Source organism: Cricetulus griseus, chromosome 5 (assembly GCF_003668045.3).
Source record: "Cricetulus griseus strain 17A/GY chromosome 5, alternate assembly CriGri-PICRH-1.0, whole genome shotgun sequence".
Taxonomy (NCBI): domain Eukaryota; kingdom Metazoa; phylum Chordata; class Mammalia; order Rodentia; family Cricetidae; genus Cricetulus; species Cricetulus griseus.
The window spans coordinates 16,693,071-16,720,347 of NC_048598.1; the positions used below are offsets into that span (position 1 = coordinate 16,693,071).

The 27,277-nt window shown below is 36.8% G+C and overlaps 1 protein-coding gene and 1 pseudogene across 1 annotated transcript in view; one reads left to right on the forward strand and one right to left on the reverse strand.

Moving 5' to 3' along the window:
* Akt3 (AKT serine/threonine kinase 3) overlaps positions 1 to 27,277 on the forward strand; it is a 208,483-nt gene that overhangs the window by 126,716 nt on the left and 54,490 nt on the right. The window contains exons 4-8 of the mRNA XM_027418888.2: positions 131 to 242; positions 10,461 to 10,605; positions 16,751 to 16,882; positions 22,914 to 22,979; positions 24,375 to 24,443. Of these exons, the coding sequence (XP_027274689.1) occupies positions 131 to 242; positions 10,461 to 10,605; positions 16,751 to 16,882; positions 22,914 to 22,979; positions 24,375 to 24,443 (524 nt within the window). The remainder of the gene's footprint in view (positions 1 to 130; positions 243 to 10,460; positions 10,606 to 16,750; positions 16,883 to 22,913; positions 22,980 to 24,374; positions 24,444 to 27,277) is intronic.
* LOC100752758 lies at positions 1,767 to 3,924 on the reverse strand (annotated as a pseudogene).

Genomic DNA, 27,277 nt, shown 5'->3' on the forward strand with positions numbered 1-27,277 from the left:
CCTGGAACCTATGGAGAGCTGTCATTTGCAGTGTGTTCTGTTTAGAATAACACTGTGTAGTTGTCAACTGTTTACTAAATGGTTTAAGTACTTGTATATTTAAAGATATATTTGATTTGATTTATTATAGAATGCCAGTTAATGAAAACAGAACGACCAAAGCCAAATACATTTATTATCAGATGTCTTCAATGGACCACTGTTATAGAGAGAACATTTCATGTAGATACTCCAGAGGAAAGGTAAGAGACTTGTTTATTTTTATTATGTTCAAGATAGTCTAAAGATGTATTTGTAGCTGGTTTATTTGTAATTAGACATAAATACATTTGCACTGTGTTACACTTTATTCTGTTTCTGTTGTCTTACATGTTTTACTGGGGCTGGAAAATGACCCTTGGACTTTAAATAAGCTTTTTCAGAGAAAACAGCATACAATATTTTAAAAACTTGAACACAATTTATATACAAACTATCTTTATATTATGTATAGTTGATTGTACTCATGTTTGAAATTCTGAATGAAATATGGTAGTAAATGGTTTCAAGTAGCATTCCTGCTTGTATACATATTCATTTCAGGTGGCTTCCTGCATTACTATTTTGAGAAGGATTCTGAGGTTTGTGTCTCAAGTTTAGAATACTAGTAAATAATATGATTAATTAGTGTGACTAATTGTTTGGTGATTGATGAGAGCAACAGCACCATGATACTGATCAGCTCTGTGACATCTATGGGGCCATATTTCCATTCTTTTGATCCGTACTGGTTTTGTACCTGTTTTCCCACTTTCTAGTTCTATCTTAATACTCTTTTATCTGATGGCTTGTTAATGAGTTAGGTCTGGCAACACCAATCACCAAGTTGTTTTCCTACAAATGTTATTGTATTTGACCCTAATCAACAACTTTTCAAAGTAGAATGTTAATAGTCTTCTTTTCTAAATGGATAACACATGCTAACAGGCCTCCCTAAGGATTTAGTGAAAACAAAATCATCTTTTAAATTCCTAATAAATAATCAGTGACAGAAGTTTTTGAAATAATGTATTACTGAACCAAGGGTTTTCACATGCTAGGTGAGTGCGCTATCATTGAGCTACAGACCTAGTCCTAGCACTTTTTTTTCCAATTTTTTAAATTTTAATAATATTTTCAATCACTCAATTGGGATGTGTCATTTCTTTAGGGAATATATAATAGAAAAATACCAGTTTGGCACTGATAATAGTTTACTTTCTGTATGTTTAGTAGTATTCTTGGTTTTGGAGTGCATACAGGCTGTGTAACCCCCCCATCCTCAATTTTCACTTATAATTATGTTGAACTTTACCCATATCTACCCTAGTCTTTCTGCACTGGGTTCTTCATTTGTTTGTGCTTCACCTAGAGCTGTAGTCACGATAGTTCTAGTGTCCTTTGGATCTTAGTGTCAAGCAGCAGTTTCCCCCAGCACTTAACTTTGGTAGGCTAGGTAGGTCCCTTGGCTACATAGTTTGACTTTGTTCCCTTTTCCTTTTTATTTTATGTGTATGTGTGTTTTGCCTGTATGTATGTCCATGTTCCATTATGTGTACTGCAAAAAAAACGTGAAAAACATTCTTTTACAACTCCCAACGCAAAACAAAAAAAAAAAAAAAAAAAAAAAACCACAAAAAAAAAACTATTTGTAGGAAAAAAATCTCTTGAAATGTCCTTAAAAGGCTCCAACATTTAACAGGTAACAGTGTAAAACCCCAGAGTCCTTTCTTTAAAACAAAGTGGGAAAAATTGGGAAGGAATTATTCAAACTTTGTCTTCTTTCCTTGTGGCTTGAAGTCTCCCCCTCCTCCTCCTCTGAGGCCACCTCAGAAGCCTCTTCTACCTCTAAAGCCTCCCTGGCCTCTGCCGCCAAATTCGCCTCAGCCTCCTCCTCTTCCACCACCTCGGGCCCCCAAAACCTCCTCTGCCTCCACCTCAGCCACCAAAGCCACCTTCACCCTTAGGTTTCGCCCAGTCCAAAGTAACTTTATTCCCATCAATCTCTCCATCTTCCATGGCCTCCTTGGCAGCTTTGGCATCTTCCTCACTATTGAAGTCTACAAAACCAAATCCTTTAGAGGAACCAGTTTCTCAATCAGTGACTATTCTTGCACGAACAGAGCCCTCAAATGATTCTTTTAAGGTCTCTTCAGTGGTATCCTTAGACAGACCCTTGACAAACAGTGTTTTGGATGGCTGACTTCTCACATTAGGTGACCCCTGGGTCCTTGTAACTCCAACCTGATTGTTCTGCCCTCAATTTCCAATTTATTACAGGAATTTAAAGCTTCTTTAGCATCTTCAAATGAAGCAAATTCTATAAATGCATACCCTTTAGATTTGCCCTGTTGGTTCTGGGGCACTTTGATAAAAGTTGCTTTCTCAAACTCTTCCTGAAGAGTTTCTTCTTTTGCACTGTAGGAGAGATTACTTAAAACCAAAGTTTTTGATTCACCACTCCAAGTACAATTCTTTTCAGTTCTTTCTTGCCTTTGTCCCTTCTCCCCAGTATAGTAGAGTGAAACAGAACGCCCATCAATTTCTGTTCCCTGCTTTTCTTCCAAGTTTTTCTCTGCATCAGCTTCAGACTTAAATTCAATATAAGCAATCCCTTTCTCTTCCCATCCTGGCTAACCAATCTGATCTCCAAGGCATCTTCAAACACTTCTTTTAATTCATCCTCAGTGATGTTAAAAGAAAGATTTTTTGCTAAAAGTGTTCTTGCAGCTCAAACTTTTTTACTATCTCTTCCTTTTGGTTTTTCTAGTTTAATTTCATTGCCAAAGACTTTTAAACTGGTGAGCTCCAAGGCCTTTTTTAGGTGTTCAGCTGACTCAAAGTCCACATAACCAAATTTCCTATTTGTACCAGTTCTGACATCCACAACAACAAGATCATTTTTAGCAAAAAGTTCACTGATGGCACCTTTTAGTTCAGCAACAGACTTGTTTGGATTAAGGTTTCCTTTCAATTTGAACAGATTGAAAGGTGTAGTTGATTCTGAACCTTCCACTTTCTGTTTCTTTGCTTCAGGAACTTCTTTCTGTTTGGTCATTTCCTTCTTCCATTTTCCAGGTGCTGGTTTAACAGACTCTTCCTCTTCCTCTTCCTCTTCCTCATCTTCTTCCTCTTCTTCATCATCCTCATCCTCTTCAGCCAAATTCTTGGCTTTCACAGGAACAACTTTGCAGGAGCTTTCTTTCCTTTGGCAGGTGTGATCTCCATAGCTGCTGCTTCTTCAGAGTCATCCTCCTCCTCCTCTTCATCCTCCTCCTCTTCTTCATCATCTTCCTCGTCTTCATCCTCTGAGGCAGGAGCAGCAGCAGCTACCTTTGCTTGTTTTCCTCCTTTCACTACTGGTGGCTCAAATTCATCCTCTTCCTCATCATCTTCATCCTCATCACTGTCGTCTTCATCATCGTCGTCATCTTCATCTTCATCACTGTTTTCCTTCTTAGCATTCTTACCATTCTTAGCCCCCTTGGCTGGAGTGACAGCTCCCTGTTTACCAGGGGTTGCTGCCAATGCTTTTGCTTATGTGGCTCCCTTCTTTCCAGGTGTTGCGACTGCTTTGGCTGGTGTAACCGCCTTCCTTGGCTGGTATGGCTGCTGCCTTTCTGCCTGGAGTAACAGCAGCTTTCTTAGCTGGTGTGGGAACTGCAACTTTTTTTGTTTGTGAAACAACCACCTTCTTTGCTGGAGCTGTTGTAGCCTTCTTTACTTTTTTCTGAGCGATGACAACCTCTTCTCCACTGTTGTCATCTTCTTCATCTTCTGACGTTTCTTCGTCTTCACTATCTTCTTCCACCTCCTTTGGAGGAGGAGCCATTTTCTTAGAATTGCCGTGGGTTTTGCCGGCCTTTGCGAGTTTCACCATGATGGCGGGTTGTGATGACAGCGCGTGTGGCGAAGGGCGCAGCTCAGGAGAGCCTCGAGGAAGCCACGCGAGCTGGGAGGCAGCGACGGGCACCGTGGACTCTGGAGCACGTACGACCGACTGCCAGCTACAGCTCCAAGTGTATCAGTCTTATAACCTTTGTTTGCTTTTGTAGCCCTGTTGACAACAAGGATCATTCATCAGTTGATAGACATGTACTTGTTTTGTTTTATTTTTTTCTTTAAAGTCTTCAGCACACAGTCCAGGATATGATGACAAAGTGCTTACTTGATGACTGAATTAATGCAATGCTCTCCTGTTAATTTAACATTTACTGAAGCTTGATTTGTTGTTCCCAGAGTTGGTTGTGAGCCAGATCTTTTAAATTTGGGGTGGGAGGAGATAGACAGTTTCTTGCTCTGCAGTCCAGGTCAGCCTGAAATTTAACAGTATCACCAGAGTCAACTTCAGACTTGTGGCAGTTCTCTGCCTTAACTTCCTGAGGACTGAGATAGATAGGAGGTATGAAATACACAGATCTTAAGCCTCAAAAGTCTTTTGACATTCCTGCAATATTAGTCTACTCATCGGAAGACTCAGTTTTCAGTTATATTTATGTTTAAGAAAAAGGTAATTCGCCTATTGAGTGTGCGTATTGTCTGTGTTCATGAAGTATCTACTGTCTGGGGATTTCATAGCTTTCATCTAATGTCAGTAAGGACTTAGAGGTGCTTGGGGTAAGAAATTCTCTATGTAATATTCTGGCCCTAGTCTGAAATTCTTTTATGTTGTAAACTAAATGGATCTCTGTAGAGTGTGCTACATTTATTTTAGTTGATAATATAAGATTAGGCAATTTTTTCAATGTGGGTAGCCTAATAAGGTCACAGATCTTACTTTTTCACAACTATTAAAACACATGTACATGTGCATGAGTGTATGTGTCTGTGTTTGTGTGTATGTATAGGCTTTTAGATATCCATTTTCTTTTTGGTTTTTCGAGACAAGGTTTCTCTGTGTAGCTTTGGAGCCTATCCTGGCACTCACTCTGTAGACCAGGCTGGCCTCGAACTCACAGAGTTCGCTGCCTCCCGAGTGCTGGGATTAAAGGTGTGCGCCACCAATGCCCGGCTATTCATTTTCTTTTTTGCCTTCATTTTTCTGTTGTCCTTAGTAGTACTCCTGGCTTTAATTAGAACAACTTTATTAAACCTTAGCTTGAAGCAGTTTCCCATATCTTTTGTTTAGATAAAATGTTCTCAGATATTTTACTGCAATTTGTTTTTTTTTCAATTTGTTTTTAAAATTAAGTTTGTTAACTTATAGTTGAAAACATAAAATTATACATATTAGTGGGTAACATCTTATTTTAATGCATGTATGAATTTTTTAATAATTTATTTTATGTACATTGGCATTTTGCCTGCATACATGTCTATTTGAGGGTGTCATATCTTGGAGTTACAGACAGCTGTGAGCTGCCATGTGGGTGTTGGGAATTGAACCCTAGTCCTCTGGAAGGGCAGTCAATGCTTTTAACCATGGAGCCATCTCTCCAGCTCCCACATACACAATTTTTTATACCTATCTCCTCAAACATTTATTTAAGATAATTCTTAGAAATGCACAGTATATTATTATCCAGTCACCCCACTGCATGCTAGCATATCATAATTTCTTCTCCAACTGTATTCATATTTACTAATCAGCCTTTCACCATCCATCTGTCCCCTCATACAGTCTCTGTAGCCTTTGGTCATTACTACTCTCTTCAATCTTAGAAGGTAAAACCTTTAGATTCTTTATATACGTGACATAATGTCCTTTCTGTGACCATATTTCTTGGCCTAATGATCTCTAGTTCCTTCTACGTTGCCTTAAATGATGGGATTCTTTTCTTTTTTTAAGAGTGAAGAATAGTCTACTCTGTGTATATGTTATATCTTCTTTATTCATTCATCAGTTGTAGACACTTAGGCAATTGCCTTTTTTAATGGCCATTTAATTCTGTGGGATAAATGCCCAGAAATGGATGACTGGATCAGAGGGTAGTTTTTAAGATTTTGAAGGATTTGCTATACTCCTTTTCAAGGCACCTGTCACTAGGACCACTGCTAACACCTATTGTCATCTATTTCCTTATTATAATGTCCTCTATCTCAGGGTGTGAGATACAATCTATGTCTTGAATTTGCCTGAAGATGGAAATGCTGACAATAACCTTTGTATAACTTTGGATTCTTTTTATGGCTTTGTAGAACTGCCCATTTAAGTCTTCTGTTCATTTTTTCAGATTTTTTTTATTTGAATTAGAAACAAGATTGTTTTACATGTCAATTCCAGTTCCCTCTCCCTCCCCTCCTCTCCTACCACCCTCCAATTAAAACCCTACCTATCACATTTCCTTTCTGCTCCCAAGGGAGGGTGAGGCCTTTCATAGGGGGGTCATCAGAGTCTGTCTATCCTTTGGGATAGGGCCTAGGCCCACCCCCATGTGTCTTGGCTCAGGGAATATCCATCTATGTGGAATGGGCTCACAAAGTCCACACCTATGCTAGGAATAAGTACTGATCTACTACAGGAGGCCCCATGGACTTCCAAGGTCTCCTCACTGAAACCCATGTTCCTGGTGTCTGGATCAGTCCCGTGCTGGTATCCCAGCTATCAGTCTGGGAACCAAGAGCTCCCCGTTGTTGAGGTCAGCTGTTTCTCTGGGGTTCACCAGCCTGGTCTGGACCTCTTTGCTCATCACTCGTCCTTCTCTGCAACTGGATTCCAGTTCAGTTCAGTGATTAGTTGTCAGTGTCTGCTTCTATTTCCACCAGCTGCTGGATGAAGGCTATAGGATGGCATATGAGTCAGTCATCAATCTTATTATCAGGGGAGGGCATTTAAGGTAGCCTCTCCTCTGTTGCTTAGATTGTTAGTTGGTGTCATCTTTGTAGATCTCCAGACATTTCCCTAGTGCCTGATTTCTCTTTAAACCTAAAATGTCTCCCTCTATTATGGTATCTCCTTTCTTGTTTTCTTCTATTCTTCCCCGAACTCAACCTTTCTGCTCCCTCATGTCCTCTTCACCCCTCTTCTCCCCTTCTCATTCTCCTAGCTCCCAACCCACTCCTCCCATGCTCCCAATTTGCTCAGGAGATCTTGTCCCTTTCCCCTTCTCCAGGGGACCATGTATGTCTCTCTTAGGGTTCTCCTTATTTACTAGCTTCTTTGGCCCTGTGGATTGTAGGCTGGTAATCCTTTACTCTATGTCTAAAATCCACATATGAGTGAGTACATTCCATGTTTGTCTGTTAGTGATTGGGTTACCTTGCTCAGAATGGTTTCTTCTAGTTCCATCCATTTTCCTGCAAATTTCAAGATTCCATTGTTTTTTTCTGCTGAGTAGTACTCCATTGTGTAAATGTACCACATTTTCTCTATCCATTCTTCAGTTGAAGGGCATCTAGGCTGCTTCCAGTTTCTATTACAAATAGTGCTGCTGTGAACATCGTTGAACAGATGTCCTTGTGGTATGAATGTGCTTCTTTTGGGTATATGCCTAAGAGTGGAATTGCTGGATCTTGTGGTAGACTGATTCCCATTTTCCTGAGGAGTCACCATACTGATTTCCAAAGTAGCTGTACAAGTTGGCACTCCCACCAGCAGTGGAGAAGTTTTCCCCTTTCTCCACAGCCTCTCCAGCATAAACTGTCATTGGTGTTTTGATTTTAGCCATTCTGACAGGAGTAAAATGGTATCTCCGAGGTGTTTTGATTTGCATTTCTCTGATGACTAAGGATGTTGAACACTTTCTTATGTGTCTTTCAAACATTTTATATTTGTCTATTTAGAATTGTCTATTTAGTTCTGTACCCCACTTTTTAATTGGATTGTTTGGTGTTTTGGAGACTAGCTTCTTGAGTTCTTTGTATATTTTGGAGATCAGCCCTCTGTCAGATGTGGGGTTGGTGAATATCTTTTCCCAGTCTGTAGGCTGCCGTTTTGTCTGGCTGACTGTGTCCTTTGCCTTACAGAAGCTTCTCAGTTTCAGGAGGTCCCATTTATCAATTGTTAATCTCAGTGTCTGTGATACTGGTGTAAGCGATTCAGGAAGTGGTCTCCTGTACCAATTAATTGAAGGGTATTTCCCACTTTGTCTTCTAATAGGTTCAGTGTGGCTGGATTTATGTTGAAGTCTTTGATCCATTTGGACTTAAGTTTTGTGCATGGCTATAAACATGGATCTATCTGCAGTCTTCTACATTCCAGCATCCTGCTATGCCAGCACCATTTGTTGAAGATGTTCTCTTTATTACATCGTATAAATTTAGCTTCTTTGTCAAAAATCAGGTGTTTGTAGTTGTGTGGGTTAATATCGGGGTTTTCAACTCTATTCTGTTGGTCTACCTGTCTATTTTTGTGCCTATACCAAGCTGTTTTCAGGACTATTCTTTTGTTCATTTTTAATTGCATTTGGCTTTTGTTTGTTTTTGGTTATTGAGTTGTAGCTTCTTATCAGAATTTGGGAACTCACCCCTTTCTTTTCTTAGGGAAAGGTGTGTGGGGACACAGAGTATCATTATGTCTGGATATAGTTCTAGGTAGTTTGAACTGGCTGTGTAGATCGGTCCGGCTTCAGACTTGGAGAATTTCTTTTAAACAAAACAAAAAACTTTATACACACACACACACACACACACACACACACACACACACACACACACACACACATTTCTCAGACACTTTGGCCCATTTCTTGAGTCTCATTTTCATTCTGCTGTTTCCTTTGCTTCACAGATTTTTATTGGTGTTCATTTTGTGGCTTGTACTTTTAGTGCTAAGGTCAAAGATTACTGTTAAAACAGGAGGCATGGAGATTTCATTTTTGCTTTCATGTAGCTTTGTAGCTTTAAGTCTTTATTTTGAAGAATATATGTGTGTGTGGTTTAAAATAAGACTCACATTTCATTATTTTTCATATTGATACCTACTTATTCCAAAACCATTTGTTGAAGAAGCTCTGCTTTTGGCTTTGGCAACCTTTGAAAGATGACCATGTATGCATGGTTTTATTACTTCCTCTTTATTTATTTCTGTCATTCTATGTCCTTACTTAGATTCCATAATGTTTCAGTTATTGTAGCTTTAATGTGTGTGTGTGTGCGCTCGAATGCATGCATGCACACTCGTGAGCACACTTTTGTGCTCTTTGAGCATTTCTTAAATGTATATGATGTTGTTTTGATCACAACCTCCTGATCCTCCCTTCAAGTCACCCTGGATCACCCTCCACTCTGAAACTCACCCCAACATCATGTTTTCTTCTTTTTTTTTAAAGGCAATTCATTGAATCTACTTAGTACCACCAATATGTTCATGGTTTTGGGGGCATCTACTGGAGCCTGTTCTTCCAAGTGCTAAATCTGTTGAGGGGTTGGGTCAGGTCCTCCACCTGCTTCACGTGTGGAGGGGTAAGGGGAGTAGGGCATTTTTCCCTAACCCACACTACCACATGGCCGATGAGAGGGGCATGACCTCCTCTCCCATTCTAAATCTTCAGAGCCAGCTTTCCCATGCCCCTGTGAACAGGGTCAGCTCTCTTGAGCTGCACAGATGAGGTGTAGGACCCTTTCCCCAGAGTGCCTCAGCTGGTGAGGGGCTTGACCAGTTCCCCCTAAAGTTGCAGCCAATGAGGCTTGAGGCCAGCCCTGTACCGCCCTATCCTCTAGGCCTTCAGTGGTATCAGGGCTACATACATGAACACAGACCTTGTCTGCATAAGGTCCATGAACTCAGACATGGGCCCTAGCATCAACCCAGGCTCAGACATCATCATGGCCCTGGGTGGCAATCAAGTCACCCACCTCAGCCGGGTCCTCACTGCTTCTACCTCTTCAGATATGCCTGTCAATATGACATGAACAATTCTCCTCTCTCTCTCTCTCTCTCTTTCTCTCTCTCTCTCTCTTTCTCTCTCTGTCTCTCTCTCTCTCTCCTCTCTCTCTCCTCCCTCTCTCTCTCTCTCTCTCTCTCTCTCTGTCTCTGTCTCTCTGTCTCTCTGTGTCTCTGTCTCTGTCTCTCTGTCTCTCTCTCTGACACACACATGCACACACCATACATTTGCTCACCATAATAATACCCTGCTGTATGGCATCACAAGGCACAGGGTGAGCTCATGTTTCTCCTCAGAGCCCAGAGTGTGGGTCTCCTTGTTCTGCCCAGTGTGTCATGGTGCTGGGCACTGGGGTTTTTGTTTGACAGTCTATGGTTTTGTGGGAGCATTGTCACCCCAAAGAGTAATTTCAATTAAATTGTGTGTGTGTGGTGTGTGTGTGTATAGTGTGTATTTGTAGACAAATGTATTTTATGCAATATAAAGTGAACATAATTCCCATATAAGTGCTACTCCTGACTCCAGGCCTGCAGCAAAAATGCTTTTAGGATTCTCACCTAGAGATGATGGCAGAGAGGACAGCTACACCATATTCTATTTGCATTTATCTTATACATTATAAAAGGTTTAAGTAACTTACCGTCTTCTGTTGATGAGAAATTGTACTGACTTTTATAGAGAAGAATGGACAGAAGCTATCCAGGCTGTAGCAGACCGACTGCAGAGGCAAGAAGAGGAGAGGATGAATTGTAGTCCAACTTCACAAATTGATAACCTAGGGGAGGAAGAGATGGATGCGTCTACAACCCATCATAAAAGAAAGGTAGAAAATGATGGTGGCTTATTTTACTTCTAAATACAGTCTTAATTTGTCTAGAAAATGATGTTGAAAACTGCTTCTGAGACAGATGTCAGACCATTTTCTTATTGTGGGTATCGCTTTGTGAACCTAAAGTACCTGTTGCTTAGGACCTGACGATGCAGAAGTGCTTCAGTATTGAAGGCCTGTGGGACTTAGGAGTGGTCATTGATACGCTTTATAGATCACATTTTATCTTGTTGGTAACAGCTTGAAGTTAAATGGTTTCCTTAAGGTGAAATGTCTCTGTGCTTTCTGCCCCATGCCTTTAACCTCATCAAAGCATAGTGAGTCTTAGAAATAACACGTTTTCTTTTAATTACTGTTCATGAGCCATTGAAGGAGAAAACCCACACGTTTCCTTTCCTCGGTGATCCAAATTAGTATATAATTTTATAAGAATTGTAAATAATATTTTTCATTACTATAAGCATTTTAAAAATAACTTCATTATGTAAAAAAATTATTTAAACGAGTCCACTGTGATTATCAGAAAATTGTCACATGCAGGGAAGAATGGACTGGTGCTGCCCAAGCATAGCTTGATGGTCACTATAGTATATTGAATTGCATTTGCATGTATATATTAAATATATGTTTGTCATTTACTTTATAAATTATATTCAGGTGCAAAAAAACAAGTGCTGGAAGTATTACCAATAATGTTTTTCACTCATTTAATTAATTTTGCAGTGCATGTATTTTGAACTATATGGCATGCAGCTGTTTCTCTACTACTAAACTCTTATCATTTGGCGTTGGTATAGTAACAGAATAGCTTTTGGTGTTAGATTTCCTGGGTTCAAATCCTTTCCCTTCCGCATGCAATCTGTGAACTTACTGGAATTAATTTAGATAATTAATTCACTATGTAAAGTTTTTTTTCTTTAATATTGTGTGATCCTGTGAACATTTTCTTTTTATTTTTAATTTCCCCCATTTTGTTTTATATGCAAAATATGGATAATTTGCTTTCAAGATTGTCTGTGCACCAAGTTTGCGCAGGGAGTTGAGAAGACGGGCATCAGATTCCCTAGAACTGGAGTTACACATGTTGTCAGCATCATGTGGGGATGAAGGCAAATTCTGTAGTCGAAGATCAGCCAGTGTGCTCAGCTACTGTGCCACTGCTGTGTGCCCCCCCCTTTTGTAGACACACCCTCTCTTTTGTAGTTGTTGATTTGAATATGTAGGTTATTGATAAGTTGATTTCTCAGTCAGGAAGATGAACATAACCTGTCTTTACTCATTTATTCAGATGAGAAATTTCCTTTTGTATGAATATGTATAACTTGAAGTTTGATTGTGCTGATAAATTTGAATCAAGTTCCAATTAATCTCATCCTTTGAATTTTAGACCACTGCATTTAAAAGCAAGCTATACCAGCTCTATCCTGTTTAGTTTTCTGGAATTCTAAATATATGCTTAACAGTTCAGTAAGATATTGTTAAGCCAGGAATTGAAATGGTGAGTTTGTAACACTGTAACCTGATGTACTACATCCAATCAATGGAAAAATATTAAATATAAATATAGATATTGATCGGCAATAAATGGAGATACATTTTGAAAGATATAACTGGAAATATATGAGGGCATTTTCTTGAGAAGACTAATTATAAATGATAATAACTGAATCATACTTTTTTCATTTTTATAACTACTAAGTTGAATGTAATTCATCTTTTTCACTAATTAACCATTAATAAGTATTTGTTTTGTGCTTATTTGTAGTACGTTCTGAGCAGGACTTTTGCATTTATCTTAGCCAATTAAAAGTCACTTGTGGTATATATTAATATCCCATTTTAGAGTTGAGTCATCTGATAATTCAAATTAAATATTGTACTCAAATATCTAAATCTTTAAATTATACGTTGTATAACCTCACTGTGTAACATTTCTTTGGATCATATATCAGCAGAATGTTATTGTAGAATAGAGGTATAGAATATGAAGATCCCTGAATCCAAATAACTGGGTAAAACTACTAACGCATCCTTTAGCTTCCTCATCTGCCAGAATGGAATAACTACCTAATTCATGTATTTGTGAGTTATAAGATAAGGGGATATTTTGCATTTAAATATAGTAAGCATAGGGTCAGTTTCAATAATTGTTGTAGCATGAATTCTAATTGGTATTAATAATAATAATAAAAATTCCCAGAGTCAGATATTGGAGTTAATGCTGAAGATCAGAGAAGCAAAGCAGTCAGTCACTAGAGAGTTCTCACTTCTACCAATGCTCAGACCCAAGGGGTGATCCTGCTCCCAGATTGTATCTCCAGAATGCATCTGTCTCCACCAAACCAAAGACTGCACTGAGCTCCTGTCTTCTCCCACCTATATTCCTCCCCAGTGCTGGGAATAAGGAGAGTGATCCCAACTCAACTTTGTATGAGTTCTGTTTCTCTTTTAGACAGATTCAATCTCATGGAGCCTTGAACTAAAGGTCCGTCTGCCTCTGTCTCCTGAGTGCTGGGATTAAAGGTGTTTACCACCACTGCTTGGCTTCTATAGCTAACTAGTGTGGCTGCTGGGATTAAAGGTGTGTGCCACCGCTGCCTGGCCTCTGTGGCTAACGAGTGTGGCTAACTTTGCTCTGGTCTTCAGGCAAGCTTTATATGTTAGATCATAAACAAAATATCACCACAGATTGTAGTTGGTATCTTACTTTGTCCCATAAAACTTGATAGAATTTTTTTTTTAATATAGAGGATCAAACATAGGACCTCATACATGTTATGTAAATCCTCTACTACTTACTGAGCTGTATTTATGGTTACTTTTTATTCTTTTAAAATTTTAGATAGCTTCTTACTAAGTTGTCTAGAGTGGCCTTGAACCCATCTGTATTCCAGATTGGCTTTAACATATAAAACCCCTGACTCAGCTTCACAAGTAGCTGGGAGTACAGGTCTTTGCTACAGGCTCAGCTGGTAGAAACACTTTTAATGTATTTGGGGCTTGAGGTCTTAACCATATATTATTTCCATTGTTTTTTTTTCATATAATTTTAGATGTATTTGGTAGTTTAAAATAGTTTTAAATCACAGGAGTATAAAAAAAAATGTTTGTACCACTGGCTGCTCTCCAATGAGTCCAATGAGTTAGTTTAAGGTGGTCCAATGTTACAGTCACACATATGACAACTAGATTTAGAACTGTTTCCTGTATGTGCATCAGAAACCATGAAAAGAATTGTGATTTACATTTTTCTTTTAATTTTGGACTTCAACACATTCAGAATAAAGAAGCTTTCATACTAGAAATATTCAGAGGACACCTAATGATCTTGATAGCTGTGCTGAGAGCGGTGTTGACTTTTGCCTCTTGGCCATGCAGACATTTGACTTGTTCCCAGAGTAGACTATTACCACAGTATTTGTCCAAACACCTCAGACTCTTGAAAAGAGAGACACTACATGGTAGAGACAAGATTTCAATATTATTCTTTTTGAATTAAAAGATGTTTCAAAGGGTTGTGTATGATTTGAATACATTTGTAAGGCTTTTGTTTGTGTGTAGACATTGATTTTTGTAAGTTAAAAATGGCCAGTTTTAGAGGATTTATATTTCTGAAGATTATCTATCCCCCATCTAGTGATGCTTTCCTCTATGTCTCTGTATATGTGTGTGTGTGTGTGTGTGTGTGTGTGTGTGTGTGTGTGTGTGTGCATGTATACATGCTATGTAGCCCAGGTTAGCTTTACACCTATTACAGTACTATGGTCTTTGGGATTATAGGTTTGTACTGTCATGTCTAGCCTTGTAATTTCTTCCTTTTTTGTTGTTGTTAATCATGAACATTTTTATCATTTCTTGTATTCCCCCCCACCACCAAAGAAAACATTTTGTAATAGCTTGTATTTCATGCACATATTAGGTAGTTTCTGTGTATGCCATTCTGAACATGTGCATTTGCTATAAAGACCCTTTTAATTTGCTGTAGTTCTGGCAAAATAGACACACAACCTGTTTCTAATGATATCATATAGAATATTACTTAACTAATATTAGTGTCTATGTAAATTCCTTTTTCAAAAGGTGGACAAAGTGACAGAAGCTGAAACCCATTTAAAGACTGTTATATTATTCTGTTTGTTTGGCCTCTTGACCCTAAAAATTGCAACCTTTGAGGAATGTAATAATATTTTATGTATGTTGCTTTTCATCTGAAAATGCCATAAAGCAATTTACAAATTATTGTCGTATTTTTGTCTTCAAGACTTGGGGATAACAATTAGTCATTGTATGTATTAGGTATCTTTTTTAGTGCTTTTAGATAAAAAATAAATGCCATGTTGAACAATGAAATGAATTTTTGGCCTGATTATGAGACTTTTTTTAAACCTGTTTGTTGCCATGGAATTTCCAGAAACAATAACTGTGCTATTTCTTACGGTTTTGTTGCTAGATGGGCTATTCTACTGTTCTTGCATAGATCTTCAAGTAAGTTACTTTTGACTGTCCATGTTCTGACTTGTAAAGTGCAAAGAAAACTTTCTGTTATGGCCCAGGGTTTGGTGTTGACTTTTGCCTTTGCCTTCATGGCTTCTGCAGTTTGTCTGTGCACGTGGTATCTTATCTTGCAGGGTCTTAGTACATAGTTTTTCCTCCAGCAAAATAACCTCAGACTTCACACAGAAGGAAAGCCACCTCTTGAGACTTTCTAAGACAGAAAAAAGCATGAGATGCTGTGTCTGTCTAAAGGCTGACTTTGGAACTGGTATAGACTATTTGATCAAAGACAATTTAAGAAGCCACGATTTTGTAAGAACAGGATTGTGCAAGGAGGGACTGGAAAGAGGAAAGTGAATGGAGAAATGGTGTACTTATAAGCTCAAAAGCAATACTATTAAAAATACCAATCAGATACTGAGAGAGTCAGGGAGGGAGGAAGAGAGAGGAAGTGGGTAGAGGCGGGAAAGAGGCAGACTGCTGCTTGGTGGAAACAAGACAGTCATTTTTAGGGGTCTCATAGTTTGGTCCCTTATCCTCCGGGTTTTTAAGCTGTTAGTGAAATTAACTATGAATAGTTATGTATTGTTTTTCTAATTGATTATATTTGTAACTGTTTCCACATGTGTGCAACTACAATTGATATATAATTGAATCAATAAGTATATGTTATTTCTCCTGCTCTTTTTGACATTTACTTTTTCCTTTGAACTAGATATTTTAAGACATTGTGATTTGACATTTGAATAAAATTATCAGAATTATAGGCAAGGGGTGTTAAAATTGAATGTAGCCATTAATTTATAAAATATTTAAAATGGTTTTAATGTCACAGTGATTCTGGCCTCAAAGGGTGAATTGAACAATATTCGTCCATTTCAGTTTTCAAGAAGAGTGTATGTAGAATTGCTACTATTTTTTTCTTTAAATGTTATGGACTTTCCCTTATTGTAAAAATTTTAGTACAAATTCAGTTCTTATAAAGGGCTGTTCAGCTTATCTGTTACTTTGTCAGTGAGCTTTTGTAGTTTGCAATGTAGGTAATTTGTTCATTTCATTTCAATGGCAGTTTTATTGGCATAGAGCTATTTATTCTCTCAAGGTCCCTTTAATATCTATAGGTTTTGTAGTGATGTCACCTTTATCATTTCATGTTGATAATTTTATCTTTGTGTCTACCTTCCTGATCAATCTGGCTGGAGGTTTACAGTTTTAATTACTCTTTTCTCCTGTTTCTTCAAAAAAATGTTTCTTTGCTTATATTTTAAAATGTTTATGTGTGTGTTATTGGATACCACTTTTTCTGAGGCAGCACTTACTTAATTTAACAAAACCTGAGAACATGAAAATACTTCTTAAAAACCTTATTTTACTTTTAAAAAATCCTTTGTCAGTTAACTAATAATCTGACCCTTGGAGAAATTCTAGGTTCAAAATAATTTCTGAAAACTACATTAAGTATGTTCAGTATCGAAGGTTGCTTAAGAGACAGCCAGTAGTAGTTTGCTTTTTTTTTTTTTTTTTCATTCTAAGTGGTCTAGAAAGTAGTAGCATCAATAATGAGTTTACAGTGCTGCATTGGAAGCAGATTAACAATAAATTGTGCCAACAATTTCATCATGACTTTCTAATTTATATTTTTCAGACAATGAATGATTTTGACTATTTGAAACTACTAGGTAAAGGCACTTTTGGGAAGGTTATTTTAGTTCGAGAAAAGGCAAGTGGAAAATACTATGCTATGAAGATTCTGAAGAAAGAAGTCATTATTGCAAAGGTAACTGAGTCTAAAAGCCAGTGACTCATTTTTCTGTAGTATGAACATGTATGTATGTACATTCTTGTAAGTGATGTAGAGACTTCATGAAGCAATCAAAATATTGAGTATAACCTGTTACTCGCAATAGTACCTATTAGACAACAGTGTTAATTTTAATTTTAGCAGTATATAGTATTAGTAAATTAACGAAACTGTTTTATTTTGTGGAGGAAATACTTTCATTTGTTAACTTGGAGGAACATATTAACTATATATTTGTGATCAACATCACTATTTACATTAGTGTTGCTTTCACTATTTTTCCATTTTTTATATGTGCCATATCCATTTCATGACCCATCAGTTGAAGGACATGTAGGTAGTTTTTATTTCCTAGCTATTATGCATAGAGAGCAATGAACATGGTTAAGCAGTATCTATTGAGTGGGCTGTTGAGTCCTTTGGACATATGCTAAGAAGTGAGATTGTATGTATGTATGTATGTATGTATGTATGTATGTATGTATATCATATGGTAGATTTAATTTCAACTTTTTGAGGACTCTACCATAGTGATTTCCAAAGCACCTAGATCAGCTTTGAATCCTAACAGTCAAGGTGGGTTCCTCTTTCCTCACATTTCCTCCAGCATTTGTTGCCAGTTGTCTTGTTGATCTTTTCCAACTGATTGGTAAGATGAAATTTCAAAATTGTTTTGATTTGTATTTCCCTAATTGCTAGGGACTAAGAACATTTTTGAGCTATTTTTTTTAGCTACCCCCTACCTTTATTTTAAGACCTCTTTGTTTGGATCACAGTCCCCCTTTTTTTTAAAAAAAAAATAGATCATTTTTTTTATGATCCTTGTTTTTGATCACTATAATGAAAATAACATAGTGAAAGAATTAGGAACCAATTTTGGAGTATATCTTGGAAGGAGAAACCAAAAATTGAGAAACAGAGAATATTGAGAGACTAATTTTAACATGATGGATCATTCAAAGGAAATATAATATCTATGAGATTTTAAAGTAAAAGCAATAAAGTACAAGGTCTAAAATTTGCTAGAACTGAAGATGATTTTAGACTGAAAGGGTCTACTGCATGCTGGTACGTATAAGAATTATGTCTACATGTTCAAGATATTCTGAATGTCAAGGCAATATGCTTTCCAGCTTAAGAAGTGCTGAGGGCTATAGTGGCAGGACCTTGATGGGAATCATAGAGGGTATGCCACTCTATCCAAGTAGTATTTGAAACAGAAGCATCAGTAACAAACACCAAGCATAGTACTTGAGAGTGATGATGCACTGTTCATAGATAACTTTTCTTCCCTTTCAAGTAGGCACAAAATATCCTGGGAAGACAAATTAAGGAATAATGAGAAAGCAAATAGAGGTGGAAGAAATACAAGTTCTTACCTAGTCCAGTGCTCAAACTTTAGGATGGGGAGGTTAGAGCCATGAGTCAGTGCTTGATAAGTCTGACCTGAAATAAAAAGCAAGCAGGCGTGTAGGAAGAGATTGCTAATCCATGGCTTGTGGAGACAACAGTGGTCCTTGGAAGTCACTGCGCATTCAATAAAACAGTGTGCCTTCTGCCTTTCTGCTCTTGTGTCCAGTACTCACATCTTCTCATTTCATCTCATTTGCTCTGGAGGGAGGGAGGATGTAAATGCTTTCAGACACAATATATCCTGATGTCAGCTAGCTGTGACAGAGTCAGTCATAGGAGACCTACAGTGTACAGAAATAATGTGAGTAGAACATTGAGCTGCTTGAAGGTAGGAGGCAGAGGGAGTAGAAATGAGCATTGTGATTGGAGGTAGAGATGGATTCATAGTCTATTTCATCTGTGCTTGACAAATTATGTTCTCTGAACTTCAATTTACTAATATAGTCATAATCATAAACATAGGTTTCATCTTTGGATCTTTGTCAGTGTAGTAACATGTTTTCCTGTTTCATTTTAATTAATGTTCTTCCCTTCTTCCTTTTCTCACTCATTCAAACAAACAACACAACTGTCATAAAACAGGGATTTAGCAAATGAAGGGAGAATTTTAGGCCACATGGATACTGATAAAATTGGAGAGAATCATTGCACCTCATGCTCTCTAGAAACAGTCTCCTTCCAAAACTTCTTTCTCTGAAAAAAATGAGACTTGAAGACTCATTATTTACTATTTCAGGATGGTTGGATATATGGAAATCTGTATTTCAAAGGTATTTTATGAGAACATTATTCTTCTAAATTTTAGTTCTTTATTTGTAATTATCAACAAATTAATTTTTAAGTAAGCATCACATTGTTGTAGCCACTAAGTTTGCCACTGTTATTTTTAACTTGTTTTGACATGTTGCTTTTTACTGTAATTAAAATTATTGGCATCTGTGTTTACTTCTTAGCTTGTATGTACCACATCTTCATAGAAAAACTAATTAGTACGTGAAATACAGTACCATTAAATTTGCATTCATGGGAAATTTTATAACCTTAAATATAAACTGTGATAGAAAATATATTTTAATGTATCAATTGGTCTATCCTGTTACCCCTCAATTGTGTTCTTATAACAAAGAATTTTCTTAACGTTATCTCTGTATATCTTTGCTCGGCTCTACACACGTGGCTATGTAGATTGAAGAATTGAGAGGAGGAAAGGTCTTCTCATGAAACTTACTAACTGATCTAGGAAAATATTGTATGTAATGTATCCGTTTTCACCAAAATAGAATGAAATATCCACAAACATGTTTTCAAAAGCACCACATTATTTTTTCTGATAACAAATTTGGTTTGCTATTCATTTTTTTAGTCTTTCTCTATTTTATTGATAGGTTACTTAGCATACTACTCCATAACAAGTAAATGTTACCTTCTTTGTAAATATCTTTCTCACTAGCCAGGTGGTGGTGGCGGCGTACTCCTTTAATCCCAGCACTCGGGAGGCAGAGGCAGACGGATCTCTGTGAGTTCGAGACCAGCCTGGTGTACAAGAGCTAGTTCCAGGACAGCCTCCAAAGCCACAGGGAAACCCTGTCTCGAAAAACCAACATATACATATACATATACATATACATATACATATACATATACATATACATATTCATATTTTTTCTCACTGTGTATAAAGACACATTTCTTTGGATTTACCTTTTTGGTGGAGACATGTAACTTTTAAAATATTTCTGTTAAGTTTAATTCTAAAAATTAAACTATCTCATTAGCCTAAATTATCTTATTTCTAGGAGTACTTTAATGGTTTCCTAATTGCTCCTTTCTGTTTTACTGTACTCACCAATAGAGCACCAGTAAACTTTTATTTGTGGAGGGGTGTTTCAAGACGGTTTCTCTGTGTAGCTCTGTAGACCAGGCTGGTCTCGAACTCACAGAGATGTACCTGCCTCTACCTCCTGAGTGCTGGGATTCGGAGCGTGCACCACTTTTCAGCAGCATCAGTAAACTTTAAAAAGTATGTATCACATTATGCTAGCCACTATTCCCTTCAGTTCCCATTGGATCACATTACCGAGCTTAGGTTCTATTTGTTTTTCCTTCTGTAGCTCACTTACAATATTGTATAAAGCCTCTCTTGTTAATAGTGTATTACTTTTAAATTGGTTATGTTCACTAGTCTGTGAAATGTGAATAAAACAGCCTTACCTTTTTATTATAAAGAAACTTTATACCTGTATTGTTGTTAACATTGGTAAGTTCACTGCAAGGAATTTTTAAATAAATTAATTTATTTCTGTGTATTACTTGTTTAATTATTTATTTCATGAATTCATATTTTTATATGATGCTTATTATCCAATACCTACTTGGCTTTGTCCATTAATACTGATCACTTTTTAACTAATTAGAATGAGATTTCCATGAGAACAGGGATTTCTTCTGTTTTGTTCAAGGCCTTATCTCCAGTGTCGAAGTTATACTTAGATAATTCTGCATAGTTGTTGATGTAATGGTTGATTTAACAAGCTTTTGGATTTATAACATTCAGTTCAAACATTAAGTGCTTGCTGTATGGTAACCCTTATATACTTGATACTAATGGGTATAAAAAGCTGTAAGTTTTTGTGTCATTTCTGCTTCTGATTTATTTTCTCTTAAAACATTGCTATAATTGATTTAGGCATAATAGTATAGTATGGCAGTGTCTTTGAAATTGTTTGAGTACTTAAGCCTGGCTCCTATAAAATAAATAAGACTGAAGTGGTTTATTTATCCTTGGCTTAACTTGCTTTAAATACTACATTGTTAATTCACTTTACTTTTTGCTCATACATAGTTGGTATTCCCTTGCCCAAATGACCTTAGAATATTAGCTTCTTTCATAAATCTGTTTCTCATTTATCTTCTAGGTATAAACTAAGGTAAAATGCTTTTGTAAGATAATAAGTATAATTCAGTGTCCTGGTGTTCTACTTTTCATTTCTTTCTTTATGAGCTAATTTTTATTTGCCAACAGTGTTGTGATCCAGCAAGGTATTTAAGAATTTCCTAGCGGCAAACTGTAGAGATCTAGTTACCTTCCTTCTTACTTCTTTAAGAAGATAGACCTTTGAAATGTGAAACATGTCTTCAGCTTTCCATATGTTAAAAGAAAATCCCTTCTTGTTTGCTTTTTACAAGCTAAGAACATAGTTGGGGGAATACTTTCTTTTTTGTTTCTTTGTTTTTATGTAGTTTTTAAATTTTTATTTATTTATTTTACATACCAACTGCTTTTCCCCACCTCTCAAATCCACTCTTCTCTTTCTGTTCAGAAAGAGGGAAGCCTCCCTTTAGTATCAACAAAGCATGGTATATCAAGGTGCACCCCTTGTATTAAGACTGGACAAGGGAGCCTGGTATGAGGAATAGGTGCCTTGGAGCCAGCCACAGCCTTAGGGATAGTCCCTGCTTCCTTTGATAGGAGTCCCACAGAGGACCAAGCTACACAAGTGTTAGATACATGTAGAGGACCTAGGTGGCTTCCATTCAGGCTCCCTGGTTGTTGGTTCAGAGTGTGAGTTCCTAGAAGCCAGGTTAGTTATGTCTCCTACAGTCCTTCCTCCCTCTCTTCATCAGGACTCCCTGAGCTGAGCCTAATGTTTGGATGTGTGTCTCTGCATCTGTTTCCATCAGCTGCTGGATGAAGGTTCTCTGATGGCAGTTGGGGTAGTCACCAATCTGATCACAGTTCAGGACATGCATCCACTATTGCTAGGAGTCTTATCTGGGGTCATCCTTGTAGATATGAGAGCGTTTCTCTTGCATTTGGTTTCTTCCTAACCTCAGAATGCTCCCACTTTACAGTCATCTTTTTTAGTACCCCCCCCCACACACACACACATACACACACACTCAACTTGATCCCTCAAGTTCCCATCCCCACCCGTCCTCAGTCCACCCAGGAGCTCTCTTCTAAGGGATACATGTTCTTTTTATGAAATATGCTTACATTTTAAAATGAAGTAGGAGGTTTAAAACCTGTAAAGAGAAGCATATTAAAAGGAACAAGCAAAAAAGACATGCTTTTACACTTTTTTACTTTAGTTTGAAATGTTTAGAATTAAAGTGTGTACTTCATGGTTCCTTCTTAAATAACTGAGTGTTAGTAGGAGAGTTTATTTTATGACCCTTACTAAATTGTATCTTAATGTCTCCCTTAATAAAATGTATTATAACTATGGGAATATTAGCTAAGTTGTGCTATAGTATTAGCTGCTAGTCATTTGTCTTAAGGGGAAAACCATTTATTTTTTCATCTTGAATGATTCTATTGTTAATTTTATATCATTATTGATGTAACTTGATCAAATATGAGTGAGTTCATATGGAATTTATATCTTCTACCCCTCATTATTAAACTATTAATTTGATTTTTGGGTGTAGTCGTGGAGGGGAAGCTAAACAATAAAGGAAGCATACCAGTGTATATTAATGCCATTTTTTTTTAGTCTAAACAGTGTCCTCTGATTTCTGAAAACTGGTGAAAGTATTGTATTTTTTAGTACTTACGACATGTATTTATATATATTTTGTCTTTTCTTTGTAGGATGAAGTGGCACACACTCTTACTGAGAGCAGAGTACTAAAGAACACCAGACATCCATTCTTAACAGTAAGTGCTTAGAGAGCTGCTATTATGACATTTTAAATTTAGTGGAATTTTACTAAAGAATGAAACTATGACAGTGTTTTAAGTAACATTTATTTGTCTGTACCACATTCTTTATGGTAGGCTGTAAGTTCAGTGTCTTTGAAACTATTGAAAGTTGTAAATTAGGTGTATAACCTGTATAGTATGCATTTTTAGTTCCTCCCATTGTCCATGTACAACTTTTTAAAGTTTTCTTTCCTCCCAAGCATCTTCCTGATTTAAAAGAAAAATCCACTCTGGCATTTTAAGTTCACTAATAGAGCAATAGACTTTTTAGGAGCCTGTTTTTATTTTTATTTTTTAACAGTAGTGCAGCCTAGGGATGAGGGTTCATGACTGTAATACCAATACTGAGAAGCATGTAACAGGAGGCTCTCTCTGTGTTTGAAAACACCTTGGGCTACCTAGTGAACTCTAGGGATTCCTGGGTTACAGTTTCAGACCTATCTCAAAAGAAAAAAATTAAATGAATATTTTACTTTTTATTTTTTGTTTGCTGGCTTCAGATAAATATTAAAATGATTACACAGCATGGTCTTTAGTTTTCAAAGGTCAAAATTTTAAATGAACAAATTTCAGAGAAATACCTTTCATGATAGACATGCAGGGATGTGGAATGAATATGGGATGAGTCCTGTGTTTTTTCATTAGAGAAGTATAAAATGTGACTTAATTCATGTAGCATGTTTTCAAACAGGCTATTTTACATCCAGTCGGGGATTCTATGTAATAGAGGATAATTTATAAAATTACTCTATGTTCCATACTGTACCAAGCATATTAAGATTAAAAAGTAACAGCTGCAGTTTAAAATTGGAACGTTTTATTAACATTTTAAGGCTATCTAAGTTAAACATTTTCAGAGTTATCCATAGATACTTTGCTAAAGTGTTTCTTGTTTTCATGTTTATTTTCCAATGTAATGACATTTTAGTATCTTACAAAATTACCAGGGCTGACCTTACTGAGTTGGGCCAGGTTTTATCCTTAGCATATACAAAGTAGAACCTAAACTACATTGAAGATAATAATTAAAAGCAATTGAAGATAATAATTAAAAGCAACTGTGTTCCTGTGGAACCTTCACTACATTTCCTTGTAGAGACTGCAAAGATGAGAACTAGAGTGCTGACTACTAACTCCGCCTCAGGTGGCACATTAGGCTGAAAGCGCTCATCACCATTACTCATTTACTTTTACTTACATATTTCTTAGAAAGCACTCTTACATAATATACTCTTAAGGAACAATGTCAGTCCATCAGTTATGCTGGCTGTTTTTAAGTGTTCTATTTTTGTACCATTATACTTTAAGAGTACAAGATTATAATTAACATTTATTCTTTTTCATTTCAAGTCCTTGAAATATTCCTTCCAGACAAAAGATCGCCTGTGTTTTGTGATGGAATATGTTAATGGGGGAGAGGTGAGTCAAGAAGTCAATCAAGCATTTGCATGGAATAGTTCATCGAGAGCATTACAAGCCCTATGAGTTATGGTGTTTCTAAACTTGATGGGTTTGTCCAGTTCTTCCTGTTGAGTAAACAAAAGCTAGATAGTTTCTAGTGGGCTATTTTGATCATTGGAAAGCATAATCATATCCTTTATTTTACTATATTTTGAAACCTAAAATGTTTTACTGAAGTATGATGTTTTTAAATGGGACATAATTCCTTTTATTGATTTTAGATTTATTTTATTTTATGTATGATTATTTTGCCTGCATGTGTGCCTGTGCAGCATGTGTGTGCTTGATGCCTACAAAGGTTAGAAGAGGGCATCATAGCTTCTGGAACTGGAGTTACAGATGGTTTTGAGCCAGCATGTGGGTGCTGGGTCTTGAACCTGGGTTGTTTGCAAAAACAAATTATCTTAACCATTTAAACAGCCCCAACAGTATGATTTTAAAATTACTTTATTAGATTGCGGAATGATAGATACATAGTTTATTATGTTTTGGATAGTTTTTCAAGTAAGCCTTCAGTGAAACTTGCAGAAAGTTTTTTAAACATATTTTGAACTCAACCAAACAATATTCTATAGACACATTGCAGCTGAGCTTTTTCCCTTGTGTGTATTGTAGTAACGAAGATGATAATCAAGAGATTTAATAGATCTCACAGTTCGGGAACAAAATTAAATCATTTCACTTGTAGCTTTTCTTTATTTTCCTTCCTGTTTTGAACAAAATCAACATGAAGGAAAAGTATAATAATGTACTTAAATGGTAACTGGGAATACTTTGTTACAGATGGTTCTTCCCACCAGCCTGGTCCCACGACCACATCAGCCCCAAATGAACACTCAGAGACTTATATTAATTATAATACTGTTTGTTGGCTGATGACCAGGGCCAACATTGTTATCGGCTAGCTCTGTCTTAGTTATTAACCCATTTCTATCAATCTATGTATTGCCACGAGGCTGTGGCTTACCTGGTAATGCCCTGCATGGTGTTACTCCTACAGCAGCATTGAGACTCTGTCTGGTGGGCTCACTCTGCCTATGTTTCCCAGAATCATCCTCATCTCCTAGCCCCACCTATCTTCCTGCCTGGCCAATCAGTGTTTTATTCATCAACCAATAAGAGAAACATATACAGAATAACATCTCCCATCAACTTTACATTGTGAACTTTCTCTTTTAATAAATACATTAAAAGAAGCTTGTATCTTATGGACTTAAATATGATTATTTCCCAATCAAAATTAATACCTGCTGTGGAATATTTTTCATAAAGATTATTTGTTATATAGAAATTACTTAATTTCAAATTTTCATTCACTTACTTAGTGAATATATTTTGTATTGAGAAAGTACTGAATTTTCTGAATGTGTCTAGGACATTGACTTTGCTATGAAGGAGTATACAGTTTCTTTCTTACAACATGTAGGAATATGTAGTTTCTAGTGTGAGTATATTATTAGTTAGAATGTCTAAGCCCTAAGTACAAATAAGTTTATAAAAGATAATTCTTCACTAAAGATCGACTCTGAAGGAGATTTTTATTAGTGGACTGACTAAGCTAAAGTGCCCCTTCAGGTAGAGATGATAGTGTATCCCTGGAGGGTGAGCATAGAACAAAGAAAACTTGAGCAGTAAAAAAATATAAAAATAAAAGAAACAAAGATGCAGGCATGGAAAACTTGGAGCTTCAGTCAGAGGCCCATGGAAATATGAGAAGTTCATTGATTTGGAGCTGTGACTGGCATCTCAAGGATGTGGGTAAAAAGCATTATTGCAAAGATCCACACACAGTTTGTAGTGGTAATCATGGGAAATGGTGGGATCTACTCAAGGTATGAAAAACATGTAGAATGACATTCTAAAAGGGATTTTTGAACAGCTTTTACTTTTTGAAATAAAAGGTTTTATCACTTTGAAGACAATCTATGTTGAATTAGAAGAATAAAGGAGAACAGATGTGGAATCTATTCACCTAATGGTTATAATTTTACTTATAGAGGTGCAAATGAAATTACTGAAATCTCTGTGTTGGTACCTGTCAGAATTTAAACTCCACATTTTCTTGGAATCAGTGTAATTCTCAATTCTCAACTTGGGAACATGAAACATCTGTGTGGAGATGGGCCTCTCGGCATGTCTGTGAAGGTTAAGTTGGCTGAGGTGGCAAGACATACTCTCTATGAGTAGCACTGTTCTTTGGGCTGGGATTCTGAACTATATAAAGAGGCAGAAGCGAACAAATACAAGCATTCATCATTTATCACTTTTTGAGTCAGAACTGTGGTTCTAGTGTAACCACTGCCTCAAGCTCCTGTAACTGCCCTACCATGATGGATTATAACCTTGAACTGTGAGCCAAAAGAAATCCTTTCACCCTTTGGTTGATTTTTGTCAGGGTATTTTACCCCAGCAACAGTAAAAGTAAGACACTCAGCAATTCCATTTCCAGTAATTATAATTCCAAGAAATAAAGATATATGTCCAAATGGTATATGAATAAGCACATTTATTGTAAAAGTGTTATATATTAATGAATGTTCAGTAAGAATGCTGCTAAAGTATGTAAAGTGTTGCAAGACTGGAGAGTACAAAGCATGCTATTATTATGCTGAAACATAGATCATGTACATGTGCTCATGCCCTGTGTAAATGTGAATATCTCGTTATCCACTGACATTTAGAACTGGTCTTGTGACTGAGTACAGGGTAGATTAGAAGCTAAATTTTCACTTGGGTGTTCTTCTGTAGTTTTTATATTAGAGATACTATGTACTTAAGTAAAAATAAGCAAG